Below are 23,831 nucleotides of genomic sequence, written 5' to 3'. Positions count from 1 at the left end.
ATGGCAGCCACCCTCTCCGCAGTCTTGCTTATGGGGCCGGGGCTGTGGGGCCAGAGAGCGCACCCACTCCCCTGTGCCAGACCTCACAGATCCGGCTGGCAGCCGGGCAGGTCCTGCCCATGAGGCCCCAGGACAGGCCGAGCTGTGCGGGATGCCGGGGCAGGTCAGGTCCTATCCTGGTCTGCGCAGCACCGGGCACAGCAGGTGCCCTCTCCCACCACCCCACCCGTGTTGGGGGGCCCTGCCCATGCCACAGGGCGGAGGGGTTCTGCAGTGCTGCTGGGAGCCGGCACAGGCTGCCTCCCCGCGCACTGCCGTGCTCCAGATCCATCCATCACAGCAACCCGCTTTCATCTTGGGGTGCCATGCCCCACCTTCCTCCCACACCCCCATTCCTGTGCCACGCAAGCACCATCCTGCGCGTCCCACCCCTGCCCTAGGGTCCCGGGGGGGTCAGGGGCGGCAGTGGGCACCACCATGTCTCCCGTGGGCAACAGCGCACGGTGGGTCTCTGCCCCAATATCTTGCCCCATCCTGGCTGCTGCTGGCACAGGGGCTCGGCAGGTCTCCAGCTGGGGCTGCCCCCCTCGTCCCCTGCTGTGCAGCCGTGGGTCCAGGTGCCCCCCAGCACAGCCCTTGCGTGGGACAGCAGCTTCCCTGGGTGCCAGGGGCAGACCTGGGGGGCAGGTATGGGCAGAGGCTGCCCCTGCCCTGGGACCAGCCGGGATGGGGTGCCGGTGCCTGGCATGCCGCGGCGGCCTGGCATGCTGTGTGAGGAGCTGCTGCCGGCGGGAAGGTCGCTGCCATCCCCCCTCGGTCCCTCTGGGACCCATTTTCCTCTGCCATCCCTCGGCAGCCGGTGCAGCTGTGCATGGTGGCGGCATTCCTGGCAGGGCGGGGGCTGCCTTTCCCAGGAGCATTCCCTGCGGCAGGGGGGGCTGCCTGCGGGACCCTCTGGCAGGTGCTCGCTGCGGTCCTGTGCCGGTGTGAGACCAGCGGGACGAGGCACAGGCTGGCACCGACCTCACCCGCAGCAGGGCTGGCATTGCAATCATGGAGCCCTGGGGCAGGAGCCGACCCGGCAAGGGCTCCCGGTGTCCCCCAGCCCCAGCACGGTTTTGGCACTGCGGTGGGCACAGCCGCTCGCCCTCCTCGGGCAGCTGCTCCTGCCTGCAGCGCTGGGAATGCTCAGCTGCTGGCAGGGCCCAGCTCAGCCCCGCCGGCCACCACGGCTCTCTGCCAGGTCCAACGGCCAGGGAAGCCATTTGCTGCCGAGCCGGCGTTTCGCCGGGCGGCTGGGAATCGCTGGCACATGCTCAGGACAGTCCCTTCAGAGCAGTGCCCCGGCCCAGCATCCACACGGAATGGCGGCAGGGCTGTGGGGGCACCGGGCCAGCCCCTTGCCACGAGGGACCGTGCCCCCGCCAGCAGCATCCTCTGCCCCATGGCCCAGTGCTGACCCCGGCATCGTGGCAGGGACGGTGTGCACCATCCCTGTCCAGGGGCTGGGGGACACTGGGGTTCGGTGGGTGCTGGGGCCCTGCTCGCCCTGCAGCAGCCGGGGCTGTTCGGTGCAGGTCAGCCGCAGCCGGTGCTGCCGTGGGCTCTGCCTCGTGGTTGTGCCAGTGAGGCTGGGCAGTGCTGTGGGTTCTGGTGGGGTCCCAGGCCACCTCGTGCCCCACAGGGGGATGGCGCTCCCAGGGTGCCCGTGTAGCCGTCGCGTGCCGGCCCTGCTCAGACGGGTCGATCACGTTTGACCTTCATCTACCAAATGAATTATAGATCGTGTCTGGGGACGCCCCTCGCTGCCGGGGGGGGTGAAGGCGGTGCTGGGGCAGCGCGGGGAGCTCCGGCAGAGCTGGCACCGTGTGGGGCTGTGGGGCAGAGGCAGCCAGCCTGCCCCAAGCATGGGTGCTCACGCCCCAGGGAGAAGTCCCAGCAGCGTCCCCTCGGCACATGTGGCACCAGCAGCCGGGGCTCGGCCCCCTCCCTCGCTCTGGGGTCCCTGCCCATAGCTGGGGGGGGAGCAAGGGGGGGGGTGGCGGCGTGTGGGGCTGGCAGGGTGGGCGTCCGGCAGCCCCGGTCCGTGGCCGGCTCCAGGTGCTGGGACCGCGAGGCGGTCAGCGCTGACCAGGGTGCAGGCTGATGTCACCAGAGGAGGGGGGCCTCGGCAGGGTGGCAGCCCCTGACCCGGCACCCAGGGCCCCCCCTCTCCGCGGATTTCCCGAGATAATCCAGTGTTGACATGGCCCAGGGCGGGGATGGGCATGGCGGATGCGCAGCCGCAGGGCTGCCCAGAGCCCTGCCTGCCTGCCTGCCTGCACCGGGTCCCCGTGCCGAGAAGGGGGACTCGCCCCCGCAGCGGCAGCACCGTGCCAGCCTGGGACCCCCACAGGCGGGTGATGGGGGTGAGCCCCCCCCCCGGCCCCGGGGGACTGCGCGGGATGGGGGCACCCGTCGGCTTCCCCGGCGCTGACTCCTGCTCTTGCAGCGCCATGCTCGCCAACGCGGCCACTATGCGGATCCTTATCAAGGGGGGGAAAGTGGTGAACGACGACTGCACACTGGAGGCAGATGTCTACATTGAGAATGGCATCATCCAGCAAGTGGGCCGTGAGCTCATGATCCCCGGCGGGGCCAAGGTCATTGACGCCACCGGCAAGCTCGTCATCCCGGGCGGCATCGACACCAGCACCCACTTCCACCAGACCTTCATGAACGCCACCTGCGTGGATGACTTCTACCATGGCACCAAGGTACCACCCGGCACAGCCCCTCCTTGCACCCCCCCGGGCTCGCTGCTGCCTGCACGCTCTGCCTGCAGCCCGAGCCCCCGGCGGGTGGGTTTGCTCCCAGCTCGGGGAGGGCTCCCCGGCCCCCCAGGTGCCAACGGGTGCTGCAGGGAGTTGGCACGGAGCACCCGCGGCCAAGGGGGATGCCGGGCAGGTGAGAGCGTTCAGTGGCCAGGTCCCGCTGGCAGGAGCTGTGCGGCGTGAGCAGGCTCTCTGCCCCGGCACTGCGGGCAGCCGGCTGCATCAAGTCCCCGGTGGGGTGGCCCCGTGCCAGGCTGTCCCCGTGTCCACATCCATCAGGTCCCCTTGCTGTAAGCATCCTCCTCCCCCCAGCGGGGCCACGGCACCTGTGCCGGCATGGGGTCCCTCTGCTCCTGCAGCTCCCTGCGCGCCGCTGGCTGTGTCCCCCGTGAGCCGATGCTGCTGGCATGGGGCAGCGAGTGAAAGATGCCGCTTTCCGACAGATGATCCCCCAGCCCCAGGAGGGCAAGCAGAGGGTCGGGTGTACCAGCAGGATCGGTCCCCATGGGGTGCAGCCCACCTGCCCATAGCAAAGACGCTCTCTCCCACGCAGGGACCCCTCGGTGCCCCACAGACCATGCTGGGGAGGGATGCTCGTCCAGCTCCAGACCAGGGCATGGCAAGCCTAGGTCTGGCTCGGCTGGAGTCACCTATAGCAGCAAGGCTGCCGTGGGGATGCTCTGCGGTGCCAGCCTGGCTTGGGGCCCTCCCTCTGCTGCAGGGCCCTGCCGTGGGACGGCGGTGCCGTGCACTGGGTGCCGCTGCCTCGGGGTGTCGAGGTGCCGGCGCAGGCTTGTCCCAGGCAGTGCTGGGGCTGGCTGTCTCCAGCACCCCACACAGAGCAGCCATTGTGCCAAGCCAGCGCTGGCTGTGCCTGGCCCCGGCTTGCCCAGCATCCCTGGGCAGGGGGCTCGGCTCTGCCACGGGAGCTGCAGCAAAGGGGTTGGGGGGACGGTCCCATGCCGCGGCACAGCGAGGGGCCCGGAGGGGCACAGAGATGTGCTGGAGGGCAGGATGCCGGTGCACCCTGTGCCTTGCCTGCTCCCCGTCCCCATCCCGGCAGTCTGCCTTGTAGCACCGCGCTGGCGCCAGCCCATGAGGGCCAATTGGTAAAGGAGCTTTGGGGATTAGCCAGGCTGGGTGAGCCAGGGACACCGCCGGGTGTGACAGCACCCGCCCTGCTGCCCACGCGTGCCGCGGCAGGGGGGGGTTCTCCCTGTGGCCCCCATGCTGCCAGGGCTGGGCTGGGCAGCCCGATCCCGGATCAGGCCCCGTGGCAGAGGTGCAGCTGTGGGGGGCTGCAGGGACTGCGGTGCCCAGGCCCATGGGCAGCATAGGCAGGGCGTACCCCTGGCACCCCAAATCCAGTGGTTGGTGCTGGGGGGGACAGTCGGTGCCCCAGTGGGCAGCAGGACGGGGCTCTCCAGATGTGTCATGCACCCAGATGTGCTGTTGCAACCGGGCAGCCGCAGGCAGGACCAGGGTACTGCGGGGGGGGTGGTTGCACCCCAGGGTGATGTGGGGGGATCCCTGCCTGCAATGGGGCCCAGCCCAGGGCCCCCACCTGCCTGCAGGCATCACCATGCCCCAAATGTGGCTGTCCCAGCCTGGCCGCCCAGGGATCAGCCCTGGTCGTAGCCAGGCAGGACTAGTGTCGCCTCGTGGCATGGGCAGCACCGCGGGCCTCGGGGGCCAATCCCCAGCGGGACAAATCCTGCCCCCCACCACCGCTGCTGTCCCCCATAACCTGCAGGCAGCCCTGGTGGGAGGGACGACGATGATCATCGGCCACGTCCTGCCCGACAAGGAGACCTCGCTGCTGGACGCCTACGAGAAGTGCCGCAGCCTGGCCGACCCCAAGGTCTGCTGTGACTACGCCCTGCACATGGGCATCACTTGGTGGGCGCCGAAGGTGAGTCCGGCCACGCCACGCTGGTACAGCAAGGCTCTGACACTGGCACAGCGAGGCAGGCGCCAGGGCCGCAGTGCCCGGGAGCAGCTGCTGTGGCCAGGGCTAATTCCCAGCCCCGCTGATCCCATTAGCTGCTTGTTGGGGTGGGCTGGGCTGAGCCCCCAGGCTGCCTTTTGAGCTGCCTTGATCCGGGCTCAGCGAGGCAGGGGGTCCGCGTGGGGCTGAGCCCCTTGCCAGGGCGGGGAAGGTGCTGCCGCTCCATGGAGGGGAGTGGGGTGCCTGGGCACGGTGGGGTCCCACCTTAAGCTGGGACCATCCTGCAGCATGGCCCCCATGGGGGTGGCAGTGGGGGCTGGTCCTGCTCGGCACCCAGACCCCGTCCTATGGTGTATGCAATCCCCACCAAAGCTGCCGGAGCAGGATCAGGCCTGGCTTGAGGGAGACCCCAGCCACTGTGTACCCTGTGTCCCAGCCAGGCCCTCCCCAGGCAGAGCAGGGGATGGAAGGGGACAGAGCAGGTGCCCCCCAGGGTGCGTCCCAGAACTGGCACACCAGGGATCCAGCCAGGCTGGGGCCAGATCATGGCGTGACATGGCGAGCAAAATCCCCCCTGCTCTCCCCCCAGCATCTGTCGCTCCCCGGATCACCCCAGGGTGCATGCACAAATCCTGCATCTCACATCCCCAGGGGGGAAGCGTCAGTCCCTGCCTCATGGCGGGGTGAGAGGAGTGGGTCCCATGGCTGCCCATGCACCCCGGCGCCACCGAATCCCCCCCACACTGCGCTGACCCCCCCCATCCTTGTGCAGGTGAAGGCAGAGATGGAGACACTGGTGCGGGAGAAGGGAGTGAACTCCTTCCAGATGTTTATGACCTACAAGGACCTGTACATGCTGCGGGACAGCGAGCTCTACCAGGTCTTCCGGGCCTGCCGTGACATCGGCGCCATCGCCCGAGTCCATGCTGAGAACGGCGAGCTGGTGGCTGAGGTAAGCGCCAGGACCAGGAGTGCCCGGCAGAGATGGGCACCCAGCCATGTGCTTGGGGCAGGCAGACCCCCCCCGTGTCACCTCCACCCTGACACACACTCCCCTGCCCAATTCCCTAGGGAGCAAAGGAGGCACTGGACCTGGGCATTACGGGGCCGGAGGGCATTGAGATCAGCCGGCCTGAAGAGGTAGGCAACTGCTGGTGTCCCTGAGTCATCGCACAGGTGGTGGCCTGGGATGTGGCTGGGATGCTCTGGGGCATCCTCATAGCTGGCACCACCCATGCACCCATCTGTGCTGTCCGTGCACCTATCTGCATGCCCATCCTTGCACCACCCACCCAAAGCCACACCGTGCCCTAGCCGGGGCGCTTTGCCGTGCCATGCCATGCATCTCACTGCCCACTCTCTCTGCAGCTGGAAGCCGAGGCCACGCACCGCGTCATCACCATTGCCAACAGGGTGAGTGGTCCCGAGCCAGGTGGCCGGGACTGAACCTCACTGCCGAGGGTCTGTGCTGGGGTGTCCCTCCCACCACCCTGAGCAAGCGGGGTGTGCGGCACACGGCCATGCCGGACCTCCTGTGGCTGGGGCATCCCCCTTTGCTACATCTGTGGGTGGGCACCCCTGTTCCATGGGGGGGTCCCAATGCCCCTATTGGGGCGCTGGGACCCCCCCATGGAACTGGGGCACCATGGGGACAGTGGCACTGACCCCCCTCTCCACAGACCCACTGCCCCATCTACCTGGTGAACGTCTCCAGCATGTCTGCAGGGGATGTCATCGCTGCCGCCAAGATGCAAGGTAAAGGGCCCGGATGGGCACCCCCAGGGCAGGATGTGGCCTCCCACCCAAGCTAGCAGTGAGGTGGGACGTGGACCCCCGTGGGCTCTGGACTCAGTGTGGTGGGGGGGTCTGGCACCACTGGGGCAAAACCTGCATTTCCCCAGGGATCGTGGCCACGAGGTGGGAGCCCTCTGGCCCCGCCCACCCCATCGTCTGGCCCCGCCCACCCGTCCTCTGGCCCCGCCCCCTGCAGCCGGAGCCGCTGGTTCTCCCTCTTGCCTTGTAGCTCCGCCCCCTACAGTGGAAGAGCCCTTAGCTCCGCCCTCGCCTGTGGCCCCGCCCCTTCTCTTGGCTCCTCGGGTCTGCCCTCTGCTCCGTAGCTCCGCCCCTTCCCGGTAGCTCCGCCCCCTGTGGTGGGGACTGTCCCTGGGCAGGAGGCTGCGACACGTGTGGGCACACGGAGGGACACGGGCACACGGGCAGAGGCACCGGCGTACACGCGGAGGGGTGTGCACACACAGGCGTGAGCCCGTGTGGGCTTACAGACACGGGTGCACGCAGGGACACAGGCACACGCAGCCACGGACATGTGTGGGCAAGGGGCACATGCATGGACACGGACACACCCACGGACACGGGCCACACACAGGGTGAATGTGGGCAGCGGGAAGGTCGTGGGCTGGAAGGGACATGGACGGGCACACGCAGGGCCGTGTCACATGCAGAGGCGTGGACACTCACAGCACGGGAGGTACGGAGCCATGGGAACGCAGAGACACGTGGGTCTTGCGTGGATAGGGATGCAGGCAGGAACAGGCACGTGGACACAGGAGCACGTATGTGCATGTGGGGACGTGCCCTTGGACACGTGCACATGTGGGCCCCCAGCCACCGGGCACCTGCAGCTCTGCTCGCACAGGCGCGCAACACACGTGAGCATGTGTGTACACATGGGCACATGCGTGGACACGGGCTTATACCCAGATGGAGGCACACGCTGCCTGCAGAGATACCGACACAGACAGAGCACACACATGCCCCTTGCACGCTCACGTGCGCACACCCCTCCCTTGCACAGTTGCCCACCGCCCCACTGCCCCCTGCCCCACGCGTGTGCCTCCACCCCGGCAGGGAAGGTGGTGTACGCGGAGACGACCACAGCGCACGCCACGCTCACCGGGCTGCACTACTACCACCAGGACTGGTTCCATGCTGCCGCCTACGTCACCGTGCCGCCGCTACGCCTGGACACCAACACCTCCGCCTACCTCATGAGCCTGCTTGCCAAGTGAGGCACCCCGGGCACCCCACACCCCTGGTCACCCCCTCCCCGCAGGCCATTCTTCCCGGCACCCCCTCCCCAGCTGCCACGCTTGCTGGTGCTCTCCAGGCATCCCTGGTGTTCTGCATGCCCAGGCGTCCTGCTCCCGGGTGCCACGCCATCCCGCTGCCCCGTCACCCCAGCATCATGTGTTCTGGCACCCTGCTCCCCAGGCACCCTGCTCCCCTGGTGCTGTGCTTTCCAGACACCCCATCCTTTGAGCACCCCCCCTCCTTGGGCTAGCCTCCAGGCACCCCGTGTGCCTGGCACCTCTCTTCTTGGGCACTGGGCTCTCTGGGTGCCTCGCTTCCCAGACACTGTGCTCCCTTGGGGCCTCACTCTGTGCGTGCTGCACTTCCCAAGCACTCACTGAGCACCTGGGGTGCTGGGTGCCCCACTCCCCAGGCACCCTGCTCCTTGAGTGCTGAGCTCCCCGGGCACCTCACTGCATGGCTGCTCCATTCCCTGGGCACACTGCTCCCTGGTGCTGAGCTCCCTGGGCACCCCAGTGCACGGGTGCCCCTGCTCCCCAGGCACCCTGCTCCCCAAGCACCCCACTGTGTGGGTGCCCCGCTCCCCGAGCACCTCGCTCCCCAAGTGCTGAGCTCCCCAGGCACCCTGCTCCCTGGGCACTGAGCTCCTTGGGCACCTCACTGGATGAATGCCTCGCTCCCCAGGCACCCCCATCCCTGGGCTCTGAGCTCCCCTAGGCACCCCACCCCCTGCGTGCCCTATTCCCTGGGCACCCTGCTCCCCAGGCACCCTGCTTCCTGGGCACGCCACTGCATGGCTACCCACTCCTTGAGCACCTCAAGGTGTACCCAAGTGCTGAGCTCCCTGAGCACCCTGCTTCCTGCGTGCTGAGCTCCCCAGCCACCCCACTCCCCAGGTGCTGAGCTCCCTGGGCACCCCACGGCATGGGTGCTCCATTCCTTGAGCACTGAGTTCCCCTGGGCACCCCACTCCTAGCCACCTGCCATGCCACTGGCTGGCTGTGCCCAAGCTGCCCCGGCTGTGCCATCAGCAGCACTGTCCCATCCTCCCGCAGCGACACGCTGAACATCGTGGCCTCCGACCACCGGCCTTTCAGCACCAAGCAGAAAGCCATGGGCAAGGAGGACTTCACCAAGATCCCCCACGGCGTCAGCGGGGTGCAGGACCGCATGAACATCATCTGGGAGCGAGGCGTGGTACGGGGTCCCGCACCCCTCCCCTGCCCCCAGGCACCCCCGGGACAGGGCTGTCCCCCCACCCCGGCTCTCGGGGGGCTCGGCAGTGGGTCTGGCTTGGGCTGAGCTGGCCCCAGCTTTAGGGCTGGAGGGCCCTTTCCGTGGGTCCCACGGGACGTCCCTTGGGTGGGTTTGCCCTCCGGTGTGGGGGCAGGCAAGGCGCTTCCCCCAGTGCAACCCAGTGGGTCCCAGCAAGGGATCCAGCCCCAGCAGCACCCCCTGAGATTTTTGGGGAGTTTGGGATAGGCAGCACAGAGCGTGAGGGAAGGGGCGCAGGACGCTGGGCAATGTTGTGGGGCTGGGGTAGGATGTGGCCCAGCACATCCTCACCACCCCCCCCCCCCCGGTGGCAGGTCGGGGGCAAGATGGACGAGAACCGCTTCGTGGCCGTGACCAGCTCCAATGCCGCCAAGATCCACAACCTGTACCCCCGCAAAGGCCGGATCATCCCCGGGGCTGACGCCGACGTCGTGGTCTGGGACCCCGAGGCCACCAAGTAGGTGCAGCCGGTGTGGAGGGGGCTGGGGAGGGGGCTCCCCATGCTGCTGGGCACCCACTCACTGCCCCGTCCCCCCGCCCAGGACCATCTCGGCCAGCACCCAGGTGCAGGGGGGGGGACATCAACCTGTACGAGAACATGCGGTGCCACGGGGTGCCCCTGGTCACCATCAGCCGCGGGCGCGTGGTCTACGAGAACGGTGTCTTCATGTGTGCCGAGGGCACCGGCAAGTTCTGCCCGCTCCGCTCATTCCCGGACTCCGTCTATAAGAAGCTGGTGCAGCGGGAGAAGGTAGGGGGGTGGCGGGGGCCGTGCTGGTGCTGTGCTGCGGCGTGGGGCAGAGCTGCGCCATGCCTGGCTCCCGGCTGCTGGAGGGGGCGAGGGAGGCAGTGGTCACGGTGGTCCCAGCAGCGTGGGTCAATGGGGGGACGGGTCTGTGCCGCCTAGTGCCATGTCATCACGGTGCTACACCATGCCGCGGTCAGTACCACGCTGGAGCATCGCGTGGCGGGAGCGCAGCGTGCCCTCGTGCTGGGGACGGGGGAGGATGGCAGCGGCAGTGCCCGGTCAGGGGCAAGCGCCAGCGGTGGGGTCCCTGCAGGTGGGCGTATGATGGAGGACACCCCCCCCCAGCTCTTGCCCCTCCCTGGGCCCTTGCCCCTGTGCCAGCAGTGCAGAGTGTTTGGGAACAGTCTCTCTGTGTGCTGCTGCGGCCGGCGGTTGTCCCGACACGTGTGCGAGGCGCGTGCCAGGCGTCTGGGGGCCCCCCCCACGGCCTGCTGTCCTGGGCTCTCTGCCCTTGGCAGGGTCCCCCCTCTGCAGCCCCCCCGAGGCGGCCTCACAGCGGCCCCACGTGCACCGGCACAGGGACATGCCCATGCGCTCCCCTGGGCTGCAGCGCAGGTCTTGGCCACACTTGATGGGGCTGCAGAAGCCCCCTCTTCCTCCTCTCTACCCCCCGGTGCCCCCACCCCATTGCTGACCCACTGCAGGCGAGGGGGACAGCCACCACCCTGCCATCCCCCTCTGCACTCGTGGGTCCCCGGGGCTGTCCTGGTGTGACACCCGGGAGCTCCGGCAGACCCCGGCACCGGGAACCCCTCCATGCCCCTGCGCCTTTTGCCAGCCCCTGCTCAGCCGTGGGAGATGTGCTGGGGGGCTCAATGTGGTGCTGATGCTGTGAGGGTAGGGGCCGCCTGGGGGGTCCGGGTGCCGTCCCAGGGAGCTGGGACCCGACAGCCAGCACCAGGGAGGGGCACGGGGCATCGCTTGCCTGCATGGGCCGCTCTGAGCACTCGCCTGCGCCTCGTTGCGGGGGGGGTCGGCTTGGCATCGCCGGGAGGGACAGGGGCGAGGGGCTGCGCCGCCGGGGTCACCCGCCTCCCCCAGTCCCTGCTCTGGCACCGCTCTGTGCCGGTACCTCCTGCACCAGGAGCCCTGCAGCCCAGCCAGCATCCCACTGGGTGCCTCTCCTCCGCGCCTGTACCCCTCCCCACACCGCAGCCCCCTCCCCATGCTGCAGCATGCCCCTGCACCCTTCCCTCCCCCCCACACCCGGCTGATCCGCACCCCGCTGTAAGGCAGTAGCACCCCTAACCCCGCTCGCGCCGTGGGGCACCCCTGTGCTCCCCCCACGCCCTGGCCGCAGCCCACCATGGCGCGGTGTCGCCCGAGCTGATGCTTTCTCTGCTTTTTCTTTCCCTTCCGGCAGAGTTTAAAGCTGCGGGGTGTGGATCGCACCCCATACCTGGGGGACGTGGCCGTGGTTGTGCATGCCGGGAAAAAAGAGACGGGGACGCCCCTGGCCGATACGCCCACCCGGCCTGCCACGCGACACGGGGGCATGAGGGACCTCCACGAGTCCAGCTTCAGCCTGTCCGGTAAGAGCGGGGCCGCAGCGAGGGTCCCGGCAGCCCCCGTCCCGCGTCCAGCCCCCCCCTGGCGCTCGCCGGCAGCCCCACACCCGGCGGCTCTCCGGCACCAGCTGGGCGCTTGCCACCCTGGGGTGCAACCCCCCTTCTCCCGGGCAGGGGGCTGTGCCACCCTGGTGCTCCCACGGTAGAGTAGGGAGCCAACCTCCTCCCCAGCCCCACAGCCCCACCGGCCCTCACCCATCCCTCCACGCACCGTCCGTTGCGTAGCTGCGCCTGGCAGGGGTCTGTGCCGGGCCGGGGGGCCGGGGCGGGCAGGACTGAGCCAGCGCATGCGTTGTGTTTGGGCGCCTTTGTCCCTGGGAGCGTAACCGGAGGGATGGGTGTCATTCCCGCGGCTCTGGTGGGCACCCGCTGTCCCACCCCACAGCCGCCATGGCACTGTCCTGTGCCGGACAGGACCGAGCCACATGCCATGCTCGGACAGGAGCGGGACTGGCTGCATCCTGCTCCCTCGGCTGCGGCGGTCCGTGCTGCCCGTGCTCACCGCAACTCAGTGCTGGCTGTGCCGGGGCTGGGAGCCTCCGGTGAAGCTCCCTGCTGGCACCCCGCTCGGTGCTCCCAGCGGGGCCGGGGACACTCTGACCCCCCCAGGGAAAGACGCTGGGTTCTGGGGGGTCGTGAGCGTCAGTCCCAGTATGGCCAATGCTGCACGAGGCACCGGTGCTCCGGTGCTTCCCCACTGCGTGCGGCACCACCGAGGCAGGAGCGGGGGCTGTGGGGGAGCCGGGGGGGACACGGAGCACCCGGTGTCCCCATGGTGCTGGCAGCAGGGTTGCCGGCCGCGCTGTGGGTGCCAGGGTGGCTGTTGGGTTCTCGCCCTGACGCCCGTCTGTCCATCTGTCCGGCAGGTTCTCAGATCGATGACCACGTTCCAAAGCGAGCTTCGGCCCGGATTCTCGCTCCCCCCGGAGGCCGGTCGAGCGGCATTTGGTAGAGCTGGGGACCTGTCCCCCAACTGAGGACCAGGCACTGGCCCCACGCCGCCCCCGCCCCGGGACCCCGGCTCCGGCGGGGCTCCCCTCGCACCGGGGGGCCCTGCCCGGTCCCCGTCCTGCCCGCGGGGCTGTGCCGGCGGCATCAGCCGGCAGCCATGTGCGGTGGGCCGGGGGCCGGGGGGCCGCGGCCCGGCCAGCGGGAGGGGACGGGGGCAGCGGGTGGGCCGGCCCCGGCCCTTTTCTGTTTGCACGTTGGGTTTGGATCAGTGAATTTTTGACTTGTTTGTGCATCACGTGGAAATACTCTGAAGTGGTTTGTGTCACTAGCGTTAGGGGAGAAGCAGGGACCCCCCCCCCCCCCTCTCCACCCTTTCCCCCCTCCTTGGGCTGCCCCACCGGCCCCCACCTCCGCTCCCACCCCGGCCCCACGCGGGACGCGTGAGCCCTTCCCACGCCCCGGCAGCGAGCAGCGTCGCGGCAGGCACGCACCCGCACGAGCATGGTGCCGGCAGCCGCTCGCCAGCACACGCATGCACACACGCCCGCATCCCTCCGTGCGAGGTGCCGGCGGGCTTCTCGCTGCCGCCTGCGTGCGTGCATACGTTGCACCGCGCGTGGTCCCAGTGAGGTAGGTGTTTGCTGCGCACACTCGTGCACACGTGTGCACCCGCGTCCCCATCCCTCCGCGCACGACGGCGGCCGCCTGTTTCACGCTGTGCCGGGAGCACCCCTTGCCCCTGCCCCTTCCCGGCCCCTCCACACCCCGCCGTGGGGCTGCCGGCGACCCCGGGGCCGGCAATGCTCCTGAGCATCCGTGACGGGTGCCGGTGGGGTGCAGGTCCGGGTGCGCGTGGCCCCGGCAGAGCAGGGTCCTCGTCCCCCCCGCCCCGGCCGCGCACTGGTGCTATCCGGCGGGCGCCCCGCTCCCCCCCCCAAAGCTGTCCCCCGGGGTAGTGTCAGATGTGAATTGTTCCTTGTGCACTTTTCCCCTAGATGGTCCCTGTAGGTGTGCGGGGGGGGCCGGGTGGGCACAGCCCGGCGCGGGGGTCCTGCCCGCCCCCGGGTAGTTGCATATTGGCCGTTTTAGGAACCTGCAGTACGTTTCTGTTTGCTCATTAAAGACCGTTCTCACAGCGCCCGGCCTCGACGCCTGCTTGCGGGGAGGGGGGGCCCGGACGCCTGCGGGGGGGGGGGGGGGGGGGTCCCGGTTGGGGTCAGGCACGTGGTGGGCTTTGCATCGTCCCCACCTCTCGGCGTGCACGGCTGCACCCCAACCCTGTCATGGGGACTGGGACTGTCCCCATGTCCCCCCTGCACCTCCATCCACGCTGCCCCTGCGGAGGTGCCCATGGTGCGAGGCTCAGACCCCCCCGGAGCGTGGCTGGGTGCTGTCTGGGGGGGGAGCGGGGTGAGAGGCTGCCTGGGGAGGGGGAGCCCTATCCTCCCCGGGGAGCAGCGTGCAGCCCAGCGCACACGGGTGCGTGAATACACGCGTGTGCGTGCATACACACGTGTGCGAGCACAGACACGCCGGGTCAGGCCTCCGACCCCTGCGGGATGCCCCGGGTGGAGCTGCCGGCAGGCACCGGATGCACCGTGCGGCCCCCGGCCCGGTCCCCCACGGCTGTGGCATTGGGGACGAGGGCACACGCGTGCACATGTGTGCACACACGCCACTCGCACAAACACACACACACACACACACACACGGGTGCAAGGGGGGCTGCAAGGTGGGGGGGTTCTGTAGAGCGGGGATGGGGTGCAGGTGAGGGGGGAGCGGTGTGCAGGGGGCTCTGGGTGTCCTGGGAGCCTCTGGGGTGTCGGGGGGGGTGGGCTCTGGGGTTTCTCAAGCGTGTCACAAGGGTTCCCGGGCTACGGGGGGGGGGCCCCAAATGTCCCAGGAGCCTGGGGAGGTCCCGGGGGGGGTCCCGGGGTCCCGGCGGTGCGGAGGCCGCCGCCCGCCCGCAGGGGGCGCTGTGGGAGAGGCAGGGCCGCGGCCGGCGTTGCCAGGACGACGGGAGGGGGCGTGTCGCCCGCCCCGTTGCCATGGCGGCGGGAGGCGGGGCGGAGCAGAGGCCGGTCCCGCCCGCGGGGAGGGGAGGTGGCGGCGGCGGCGCATGCGCGGGCGGCCCGTGCGGTCCCGGCCCGGTCCCGGCGAGCCCGGCGCGGTGCGGAGGGAACGGAGCGGCGGCCGGAGCGGCCGCGGCCCGAGCGCGGTGAGTGCGGGCCGGTTACCGCCGGGCGGGGCGGGCCGGGGAGGGGAGGGACCCGACAGCGCCGTACCGGGCCGCCGCCATCACCCGCATCCCGGCACCGGCCGGCGCCGCCCCCCGGGACCGGGGCGGGGGGGGGGGACGCGCCGGGACCTCGGGTGATGGAGCGGGCGGGGTTGGGTGATGGAGCGACCGTGGCGCGGGGGGGGGGGGAGGGGGGGCGGTGTCCGTCCAGTGGCGCCGGTGATGGAGCGGCCGTGACAGGTGGGGGGGCCCGGGGATGGAGCGGCCGTGACCGGGGCCGGGGGAGGGGCAGCCGGGCCGGGGCTGGAGCCGTGAGGCCGGGGACCTGGGGCGGCCGGGTCCCGTGGTGCCGGTGGCGGCAGCGTCCGGCCTGACTCAGCGGCGGCCGCCCCTGCGCCCTGGCTGCGTCTCTCGTAGGGCCGCGGCCCCGGTACGATACGGTACGGTATGGCGCGGCACGGCACGGCATGGCACGCCGGGAGCTGTCGTCCCGGCACTGGCGGGGCCACCCGGCACCGCAGAGCACCGGCCTGGGCATCACCGCTGGTTACCGGGCATCACTGGGGCCCAGGCATCACCGCCGGTTACCGGGTATCACCCGGGTTGCCACTGGGTGCGGGGTTCACGCTGCCCTGTCCTGCCAGGTGCCGGTGCGGGGTGATGCTCGCGGGACGGGCAGGCAGAGGCTCCGCGGCACCAGGTCGGCCACAGCAGCCCAGGACGGCGGGGCGGCCATCGCAGTGACCTGCCAAAGCGTGACGCGCTCTCGTCCTCCCGGTTGGGATCGCAGCGGTGGCTCCGGCACGGTGCCATGCCGGGGCCGAGCAGGGCATGGGCAGCCCTTTGCTGGCTGGATGGCAGCGCAAGCACCAAAGGGTGCCTGCTGCAGTGAGGGGGGCACGCTGTCCTTCCCGGTGCTCCCCCCCGCCGTCCCTGGGGGACGTCCAGCCCCATCTCCTGCTGATGACCTTCTCGCCGGGTGGGAAAGAGCAGGACCCCAAAGCGGCGGTGCGGGGCGCGCAGACCCCAGCCCCCTGGCGTGACAGGACGTCGTGTGCTGCCACAGTGGCTCCCTCCTGTCACGCGTATGGGGACACGGCGGGGCAACGGCTCTCACCGGTGAGCAGCATGGGCATGCTGGCATGGCCGGAGCACATGGGGCCTCTTCTCGAGGGGCTCGGCCAGCACCGGTGAGGGGCTGCCTGGGCTGGGGATGCTCTGCCACGGCACGGATCTGCCAGCGTGGATGTCTCCTGCCCCGGCCGTGGGGTGCCAATGAGCAGCTCTCCCTGCGCTGGTTCTAACAACCACCCAATTTGAATCATCAAAAGGCACTCGGCATTAATATTTCAGGGATGCTGTGCAGGATAAGGATGCCAGCACGGGCGAGGGGGGAGCAGGCGCGGTGGGAGGCGCTGCTGCCGGCACAGCGCTCTGCACATGCTCCTGCCACTGCTATTTCAAGTTATTTAGGTTAGCAAGAGTGGAGCAGGCGGGGGACCCGTGAGGCCGGGCCACCCTGCCCATGCTCCCCCCCGTCACCGTCAGCCGGGCACCATGGCCACACCAAGCACTGCCATCGGGAGCCACGAGCTCCCAGTGCATGAGCAGCTGGTTTCCCTCGCCACGGGCTGGGACAGGCACTGCTGCCAGCTAAAGAGCCGGGAAACCAGGAAAGGTGCTGGGGGGTTGACCCAGCAAGGGGCTGGGTGCTGCCTGCGCCCGGGCAAACCCATCTGCCATGCACGGGCTCTGACGCGGCATGGCATGGCACAGCACGGCATGGCATGGCGTGAGGATGCTCCCCTCGGGGTAGGGGGAAGCGGCGCTGGGGGGGATGTCTGCGATGGCCGGGGGGATGAGGGCGAGTGGCCGCCCCTGCCAGCACCTGGGCGACCCTGCCCGCTGCCTGGGGCTGCCTGCCAGCTGCCAGATCAGCCGGGCAGCACCGCAGCGGCTCCGCACGGCGCTCAGCCCCCGCTGGGTTGTCTGCCACCCCCCTCGCGTATTTGTCACTTGAGAAGCCACTGGGACGGCTCCCAAAATAGAAGCTGCGAGTCGCAGCAGCCCAGCTCGCCCCAGCACAGCGGTGCTGCCGGGCTGGCGCAGGCAGCGAGGGGCCGGCACCGTTCCGCGGCCTCGGCAGGCGGCACTGCCCGTCCGGCTCCCGGGCAGCCACTGCAGCGCGCGGTCAGTGCCCGGCCTTGGCCGCCGGCGCTGGCACCACCGCCTCGGTGCTGAGCAAACACGGCCGGCGCGGCCGCCGGCCTCATTCTCCTCTCACTTTGTTTGGCCAGAGCGCGCCAGCCCCGTCCCGGCGAGGGCTGCGGCGTGGGACGCCGGTGCCTGCCACCGCCTCCCCGGCAGCGTCGGCACGAGGAGCCGGGCTGGACGACCTCTCCGCGCCCCGGCAGCGCCGGCGGGACGGGGCAGAGACACGCGCCCGAGTGTTTTGTTCGCCGTTGGGCCTTGATTAGCAGCTCGGCGGCCGGACAATTAAAATGCAGCGGTAAGCGTCCCCTCTGCCCCGTCAGCACGGCTGGCCGGGCGCCCTGCGCAGGCGGCACGGGGCGGGGGGGCTGCCGTGTGTGGCGGGGGCTGCGCCCCGGACCCCCGCATTCCCCGCACCGCCGCTGCCTGCAACCTGCCTGCGCGGTGGAGGCACAGCCGGCATCAAGGGCAGGCAGCAGGAGCCGCACTACCAAGCCAGCCGCTGCTCCCCGGGGACCCGGCACCTGCAGAGCTGGGCCGGCACTTGCCCAATGCCGAGGCAGCCGTGTGCCGAGCCCTCCGCCAGAACAGCTCCTCTCCCCATGGCTTGCTGGGAATCGGGGCTAAATTCTTATTTTTATTATTTTTTCGCAAAAGCCAGCGGCAGAGGCAACCTGCAAACCGGCCGGGCCGGAGGCTCCCTGCCTTGTGCGTGCGTCCATCACTCGGCGTCAGGGCTGGGGTGGGCAGCGGGGCCAGCTCCTGCCCCAGCCGGAGGGCTGGCGCAAGCGTTGGCTTCCCTGTCATTATGCCAGGGCGTGCTCTGCGCTGCGGCGGAGGGCTTTGAAGCCCAGCGTGGCATTTCAGAGGGTGGAAATGAGCTGGGTGGCACCACGCGCCCCGGCAAGCATCCCCTTGCAGCACCGGCAGCTCCGGCTGCCTCACCTCACCACCGGCTGCTTGGGGCTGGGACATGCCCGTGCTCGGTGGTGCCGCATGCCCGAGCGGGGTCACGGTTCTCCCCGCCGGGCTTGCACGTGTGGTGGCACGCATGGGAGTCGGGGTGCAGCTGGCGGCAGCACGCCGGGGAGCGGCTGGCGCGATGAAGCCTGAATTCAGCCCGCTGTGAAACCCGTTCCTGCGGCTGTCGGCATGGGCCTTGGTTTGCTTTGGCAAAGGGGCACCAATGCCAGCAGCCTGCTGGGAAGCGCGGTGGAAATCCCAGGTGGGGAGGGGTGAGGGTGTGGATGCTCCCTCCCGCTTGGCGAGGTGATGAGGAAGGTGCCCGGGAGCAGCCGAGGTTTCTGCCGAGACTGCACCCCACTGGTGCCGGTGCTGGGATGGCACCAGGGGCTGCGCTGCGCGGGGAGGGCGTCCTCAAGCCAGCCCCACTCAGGGGGTGCGCTCCTGGGCTCTGCACTGCCTCACCTGCCCAGGGAGCATCCCTAGTGGGGGGCTGCCTGCCTGGCCCCCCCCCGAGCTGTGGTGTGGGGAGGGTCCCTGCAGACGCGGCCATGCAGGGCGTCCCAACGTGTGGGGCTGTGGTGGAGGCTGGGGGGCTCGCTTGTGGCTCTGTGCCCACCCCGGTGCTGGCAGCGTGTGCCCCATCTGGCAGCGTGTGCCCCATCTTGCACGTGCACCCCTTCACATGGCACACACACCACGGCGTGCACCATGCATCCCCCCAACTCGAGTGGGGTGAGACCTGGCCCCCATGGCTCAGCGTGGCGGCCGGATCCTGCCGGGAAGGCTCCGGCACTCGGCCCAGCCCCGCTCCGGCTCTGCTGTGTGCGCAGGGTGCTGGCAGCTGCTCCCAGCTATTTTGGGAAAGGACGGCGATGGCGGGGTGGGGGGGTGTCAGCTGGCCACTGGCTCCTCGCCGCGGTGGGCAGGTGGCCCCCTGCCCTGCAGCAGCCCCCCCCCCCAAGCCTGCCAGCCCCCTGCCCACTCCGGCAGTGGGCAAGCGCCGCCGCTTTCCTGGCTGCACCGCGGCAGCTGCACCGCAGTGCGCGTGGCTCTGGCTCTGCGCCGCGCATGACTCAGCTCGGTGCTGCCGGAGGGAGGGGACCCCTGCCTGCGCCCCAGCCAGCGCCAGGCAGCATTAGGCTGTTCGGATGGGCGCTGCGGCCAGCACGATGGGTGGCTTTGGTCCTCACTGGCTGCCGGGGGGGTGGGACGGTGCCCACCACACTGTGCTGGGGGCTCAGGGGCTGGCAGTGGCCGCAGGGGCCTCGTTTCCAGCTGCTCCCGCGGCTAAAAATACCGACACCCCCGGCTGCATGTCGGCGACGTGGCCCCACACGGGGCCGGACGGGACGGGGTGCTGGGGGTCCCGGCCCTGGCGGGGGGCCGGGCCGGCTCAGCTGCCGGTGGTGGTTCCACCGGCCAGGGCGTGTGGCTGTGCCGGGGCCAGCATCACCGGTGCTGAGTCACCACGGTGCTGAGGCTGGGGGGGGGGGGGGGGGGGGGCAAGCTGCGGCCACCGGCACCTTCCCCTCTCGCAAGCGGACACCCAGGGAGGTGGCAGCACCCCACGGCCACCCTGCCATTGCCCCCATGGCCCCCGTCTGCTGGGGGACAGCGGGTCCTGCACGGGGGGTGTCCCCCCCCCCAGGCCCAGGGTGCAGGCGATGCCCCCCGTCGCTGGCCCCACGCAACACCCTGGGCTGCGGCAGCAGGAGAGCAGGGCCGGGGGGGGGTGAGAGGGGGCTGCCCCCCCGCCCTGGCAGCCCCCGGCCAGCAGCTGGGCCTGAGCCCTGCAGCCCCCCTCGCCAGGGAGAGGGGAAGCGGATTAATGCTGCTGCTGGGGGGGGGGGGGGGCAACGGGGGGGAGGTGCTGGGGCAGCGGGGATGGGGCCCCACTGCACTCGGGGAGGGGGCAGGGGGCACAGGGACCCCGCTCTGGCAGCGGGGACGGTCCCCACTCTAAATCCCTTGGCGAGAACCGGTGGGACGGTGTCTCAGTGCCCCCCACCCCAGCTCTGTGGCGCGGCTTTCCAGCGCTCTGCTGTGCCGGGGCTGCAGCTGTGGGGTCTCTGCTCCCGTGGTGCCCAGGCAGAGCCCTCCGCCATCTGGGAGCGGGTTTGCGGCCATGCCTGCCGGCAGATGTTGCCCCTCTAAGCCCTGCTCTAATGGACCCCGATCCTGGCCCCGGCAGATTAGGCATCCACTGAGGGCTGGGAGGGGGGGCCATAAGCTGCTTATGGGCTGGCACCGGCCCCTGTGGCCACGCACAGGGAAGGAGCTGTGCCCCGGTGCAGGGGCAGTGCCCTCGGTGGTGCCGGCATCCCCTTGGGACCCCCTGCCCATGAGCCACATCCAGCACCCCATCCGTGTCCTGCGGTGGGTCCTGCTCCCAGCGGCAGCCTGGGACCCGGCTCCCCTGGGGCTGTGCCCCTGCTCGGGATGGGGGTCCGCCTGGCCGGGTGGGACACCATGGGGCTGCCATGGACCCTTATGCCCTGGGGGTGCAGCCAGGGTGGGGGGGGTCCCACGGGCTACACCATGGCAGCCTGGCCCCGGTGTCCCCGGGTGCTGGATCCTGGGTGGGACAGGCGCCCCAAGTCCTGCCACCCATGGAACGGAGCGGGGCCGGGCTGGCGGGCACATGGGGGTGCCGGCGCCGGCGTGACGCCCATCTCTCGGCAGCTGGGGCATGGCCGTCAATGTGTACTCAACGTCGGTGACCAGCGAGAACCTGAGCCGCCATGACATGCTCGCCTGGGTCAACGACTCCCTCCAGCTCAACTACACCAAGATCGAGCAGCTCTGCTCAGGTGGGGTGCGGGTCCCGGGGGGGTGGACGGAGACGGGGCGGGGGGACGGACGGTGGCAGGGTGCCGCCGGCCCTCCCTGATGCCGCGGTGTGGGCCCGGCGCAGGGGCTGCATACTGCCAGTTCATGGACATGCTGTTCCCCGGCTGCGTCCACCTGCGGAAGGTGAAGTTCCAGGCCAAGCTGGAGCACGAGTACATCCACAACTTCAAGGTGCTGCAGGCTGCCTTCAAGAAGATGGGAGTGGACAAAGTAGGTCCATGGGGGCGGGTGGGGGGGGCTGCGGCGAGGCGGGGGCCGTGCCGGGAGGGCAGCCCCACCAGCCCTTCCGTGTCCCCCCTCCAGATCATCGCGGTGGAGAGGCTGGTGAAGGGCAAGTTCCAGGACAATTTCGAGTTCATCCAGTGGTTTAAGAAGTTCTTCGACGCCAACTACGACGGGAAGGAGTACAACCCGCTGCTGGCGCGGCAGGGCCAGGACGTCGCGCCCCCCCCAAACCCAGGTGATCACATCTTCAACAAACCCAAGAAACCCATTGGCACTGCAGGTAATGTCCGGGTCCCCCCCGGCGAGCGCTGCCCCCCCTGCCCTCCTGCCCGGCCTCCTGCACCCCACATCGCTCTGGCCACGGCCAGGCGTCCCCCCTGCCCCTGCCTGCGCCCCGCTCTGCTGCCTGCCTGCCTGCGACCTGGGGGGGGCCGAGCGGGTCTGCAGGGACACCCGGGGCGAAAGGGGCGGCAGAGGGACCCGTGGGGAGCTGGGCAGGGCTCGGCTGCCTCCTCCTTCCTGCCCACCCTGGGCCTGGTGGGGGGTTTGTCCCCCCAGGCCACCCCGCCACGGCTGCCATCCCGCCGCGGTGCCCGAGTGCCGCTGCGCAGCCAGGATGCTCCCGCCCACGGGCAATGCTCCGTGGGCGTCGTGGGCTCCCTGTGCCAACCCATGGGAGCATCTCAAGGGCTGGACCCCCCAATCCCGCGGCAAACCCCAGCCAGGCTACGAGCACCCCTTGAGGGGGCTGGGGGTGAGATCTGCCAGGGGAAACTGAGGCGGGGGGGGAGGCTGAAGGCAGGACAGCCCGGAGTCGCGGCTCGGCCCCGAGTGCTCTGCCTGCCCTTGCTGCCTGCTGCTACCTCCTGGCCCCTGCCACCCCGCACGAAGCGGGGTGGGGTCCCCGCCGGCAGCCCCCCAGGCCTGCATTAACCCATTGGTCCCCGTCTGCTGTCAAGTCCCCCAGAGGACCTCTCCCACCGGCCCCAAGAGCACGCCCAACCCGGCCCGCCTCAGCAACGTCCCCAGCAGCATCCTCCGGAAAAACTCCCCCGCGGCCCGTAATGGGGGCACCGAGGCCGACGCGCAGATCCTGGAGCTCAACCAGCAGGTAGGCAGGGCCCGTGTCCACTGCTGCCGGCGCCTGGCTGCCGGCAGGGCCGGGGGATGCCCCGGTGTGGGAGGGAGGGGATGGTGCTGAGCCCCCCTGGGTACGGGGGAGCAGCCCCCTCCCAGCCTCGAGCTGAAGGGTCTGGCCCCCCGCCTCCCACCACAGCTGATGGACCTGAAGCTGACAGTGGACGGGCTGGAGAAGGAGCGGGATTTCTACTTCAGCAAACTGCGGGACATCGAGCTGATCTGCCAGGAGCACGAGAACGAGAACAGCCCCATCATCACCGGCATCATCAGCGTCCTCTATGCCACGGAGGTGAGGGCCAGGCGCTGCTGCACATACCCCCCCACCCTGGGACCCTCATCCTGCTCTCTGGGCTTCCCTGGGATGAGACCCCCCCCTTCCCCACGGCTGCTTTCAGCCTCTGGCCTCCTTCGCTCCCTGCGGTGCCCAGGGTGGCTTTGGGCTTTGCCGAAGCCCTTGCGCTGTGCCGGGAGGGGACGAGGTGGGAGCTGCCCGGGCTGACGGCCTCCTGTGCCCCCTCCCCTGCCAGGAGGGCTTCGCCCCGCCGGAGGATGACGAGCTGGAGGAGCAGCAGCCAGAGGACCAGGACGAGTACTAGCCCCGGCATGTTTCCCATGCCCCGCGACGCCCCGTGCCGTTCCCCCACCATAGACATTCGAGGTCTGAGCCTGTGCGCCTCGCCCTGCACTGTCACATGCCATCACGGTCTCCGGCAGCCGAGCCCGCAGCCTCGGCGTCCAGCAGCTCCGATGGGAATCCACTGTCTCCATAATAAATAGATGTCCATCCAGCGAGGAGCACGGCTGTACCTACGGCGGGGGCTGGGGGGTGGGGACGGCCTCTGGCTGCTGTGCCCGTGGCCCGGCCCTCGCCACCCCCACCCCATATTTATTTCCGTTGTCCTCTCCGGTGTGAGTGCCGCAGCCGCCCCGGTGTCCCCGCCTGCCCCGCTGTGTGAGTGTGAGAGGGAAAGACCGAATCCTCGGGGTGTTTTCCTGGGGTGGAATGTGCTCGTGTGCTGCCTGCGCTGCCTGCACCCTGCCAGCCCTGGTGCCCGGGGATGGGGGCTGGGACCGCTGCATGGGGGTCGGTGGCTGCTCGGCAGCCTGCGGGCAGCGGGGAGGACATGGCTCGAAGGAGGGAGGTGTTGCTTCAGGTTCCTGGGAAGGTGAAAAAGAAACCCTGGCCGGGCTGAGGACGTGGCCGCCTGCCTGCACGGGCAGGTGCAGGGAGTGGGGGCACCTGGTCACCACAGGCCAGGACAGAGGATCCCGGAGTGGGAGCTTGTTCCCTCTGAGGCATGGGGACAGTGGTGCCCTTCTCCCCTCCACGGGGCCCCATCCCCTCGCCCACAGCCACCGAGGACCCCCCCTGGAGCTGGACTGGCTGGGTCTCCCACCCTGTGGGGTGCTGGGGTGGGTTTGCCGAGAGTGGCACACGGCGCCTGCCCTGGCCGTCGTTCTCCCCGTTGCATCGCTTGTCTGGTCCGTCACTCCGGTTGCAAAGCCTGCATCTGTGTTAAGTTTTATTTAAAATAAACTCGTGTGGTAAAACGTTGTCTTCCCTGTCTGTGGCCTGGCTCCAGGCCCTGTGTGCTGCTGGGGCTGGGTATGGGTGCAGTGCTGGGCTGCCCCCCCCGCCTCCCCCGGGGGAGGGGCCAGCGGAGCATCTCGCAGGGCACCAGCCCCTCCAGACCCCAGCGCTGGATCCCGCTGTGGGGTGGGTCCCTGGCCCAGGCCTCTTCGTGCTTCAGGATCCCCCACACCCCCGTTTGGAGGTCGGGAGCCA

General features: G+C 70.0%; 2 protein-coding genes across 5 annotated transcripts; both read left to right on the top strand.

Annotated features, from left to right (window-relative positions):
- Window positions 1-2,239: 2,239 nt before the first annotated feature.
- DPYSL5 (dihydropyrimidinase like 5) lies at window positions 2,240-13,551 on the top strand. The gene is given in 13 exon segments (XM_030036977.2): window positions 2,240-2,756; window positions 4,567-4,725; window positions 5,534-5,713; window positions 5,833-5,901; window positions 6,130-6,174; window positions 6,441-6,516; window positions 7,630-7,786; window positions 8,868-9,009; window positions 9,402-9,544; window positions 9,630-9,657; window positions 9,659-9,838; window positions 11,259-11,427; window positions 12,330-13,551. Coding segments are annotated over 13 exon segments (1,929 nt in total). The 5' UTR covers window positions 2,240-2,261; the 3' UTR covers window positions 12,416-13,551.
- A 953-nt stretch (window positions 13,552-14,504) lies between these two features.
- MAPRE3 (microtubule associated protein RP/EB family member 3) lies at window positions 14,505-23,596 on the top strand. Of its 4 annotated transcripts, XM_030036980.1 has the most exons (8): window positions 14,522-14,632; window positions 16,951-17,162; window positions 20,513-20,640; window positions 20,745-20,890; window positions 20,984-21,185; window positions 21,865-22,016; window positions 22,182-22,334; window positions 22,573-23,596. In XM_030036980.1, exons 2-8 carry the CDS (start codon window positions 17,155-17,157, stop codon window positions 22,639-22,641), a joined length of 858 nt encoding a protein of 285 aa, XP_029892840.1. In that variant the 5' UTR covers window positions 14,522-14,632; window positions 16,951-17,154; the 3' UTR covers window positions 22,642-23,596. The 4 variants fall into 4 exon arrangements, with proteins under 4 accessions (XP_029892841.1, XP_029892840.1, XP_029892839.1 ...); XM_030036981.1 differs by lacking the exon at window positions 16,951-17,162 and having other exon boundaries at window positions 14,505-14,632; XM_030036979.1 differs by lacking the exons at window positions 14,522-14,632; window positions 16,951-17,162 and adding an exon at window positions 20,091-20,206 and having other exon boundaries at window positions 20,984-21,140.
- The last annotated feature ends 235 nt before the right edge of the window (window positions 23,597-23,831 follow it).

Source organism: Aquila chrysaetos, chromosome 15 (genome assembly GCF_900496995.4).
Source record: "Aquila chrysaetos chrysaetos chromosome 15, bAquChr1.4, whole genome shotgun sequence".
Lineage (NCBI taxonomy): Eukaryota > Metazoa > Chordata > Aves > Accipitriformes > Accipitridae > Aquila > Aquila chrysaetos.
The sequence above is the reverse complement of the archived record's forward strand: the minus strand, read 5'-3'. Positions and strand labels throughout refer to the sequence as shown.

Excerpts from the sequence above, each read along its gene's own strand:
- MAPRE3 (XM_030036978.1), top strand. The coding sequence starts at position 20,172 with ATGAGCCACATCCAGCACCCCATCCGTGTCCTGCG. Across the intron at positions 20,641-20,744 it reads GATCGAGCAGCTCTGCTCAG|GGGCTGCATACTGCCAGTTC; the intron begins GTGGGGTGCGGG and ends GGCCCGGCGCAG. Across the intron at positions 21,186-21,864 it reads GAAACCCATTGGCACTGCAG|TCCCCCAGAGGACCTCTCCC; the intron begins GTAATGTCCGGG and ends TCTGCTGTCAAG.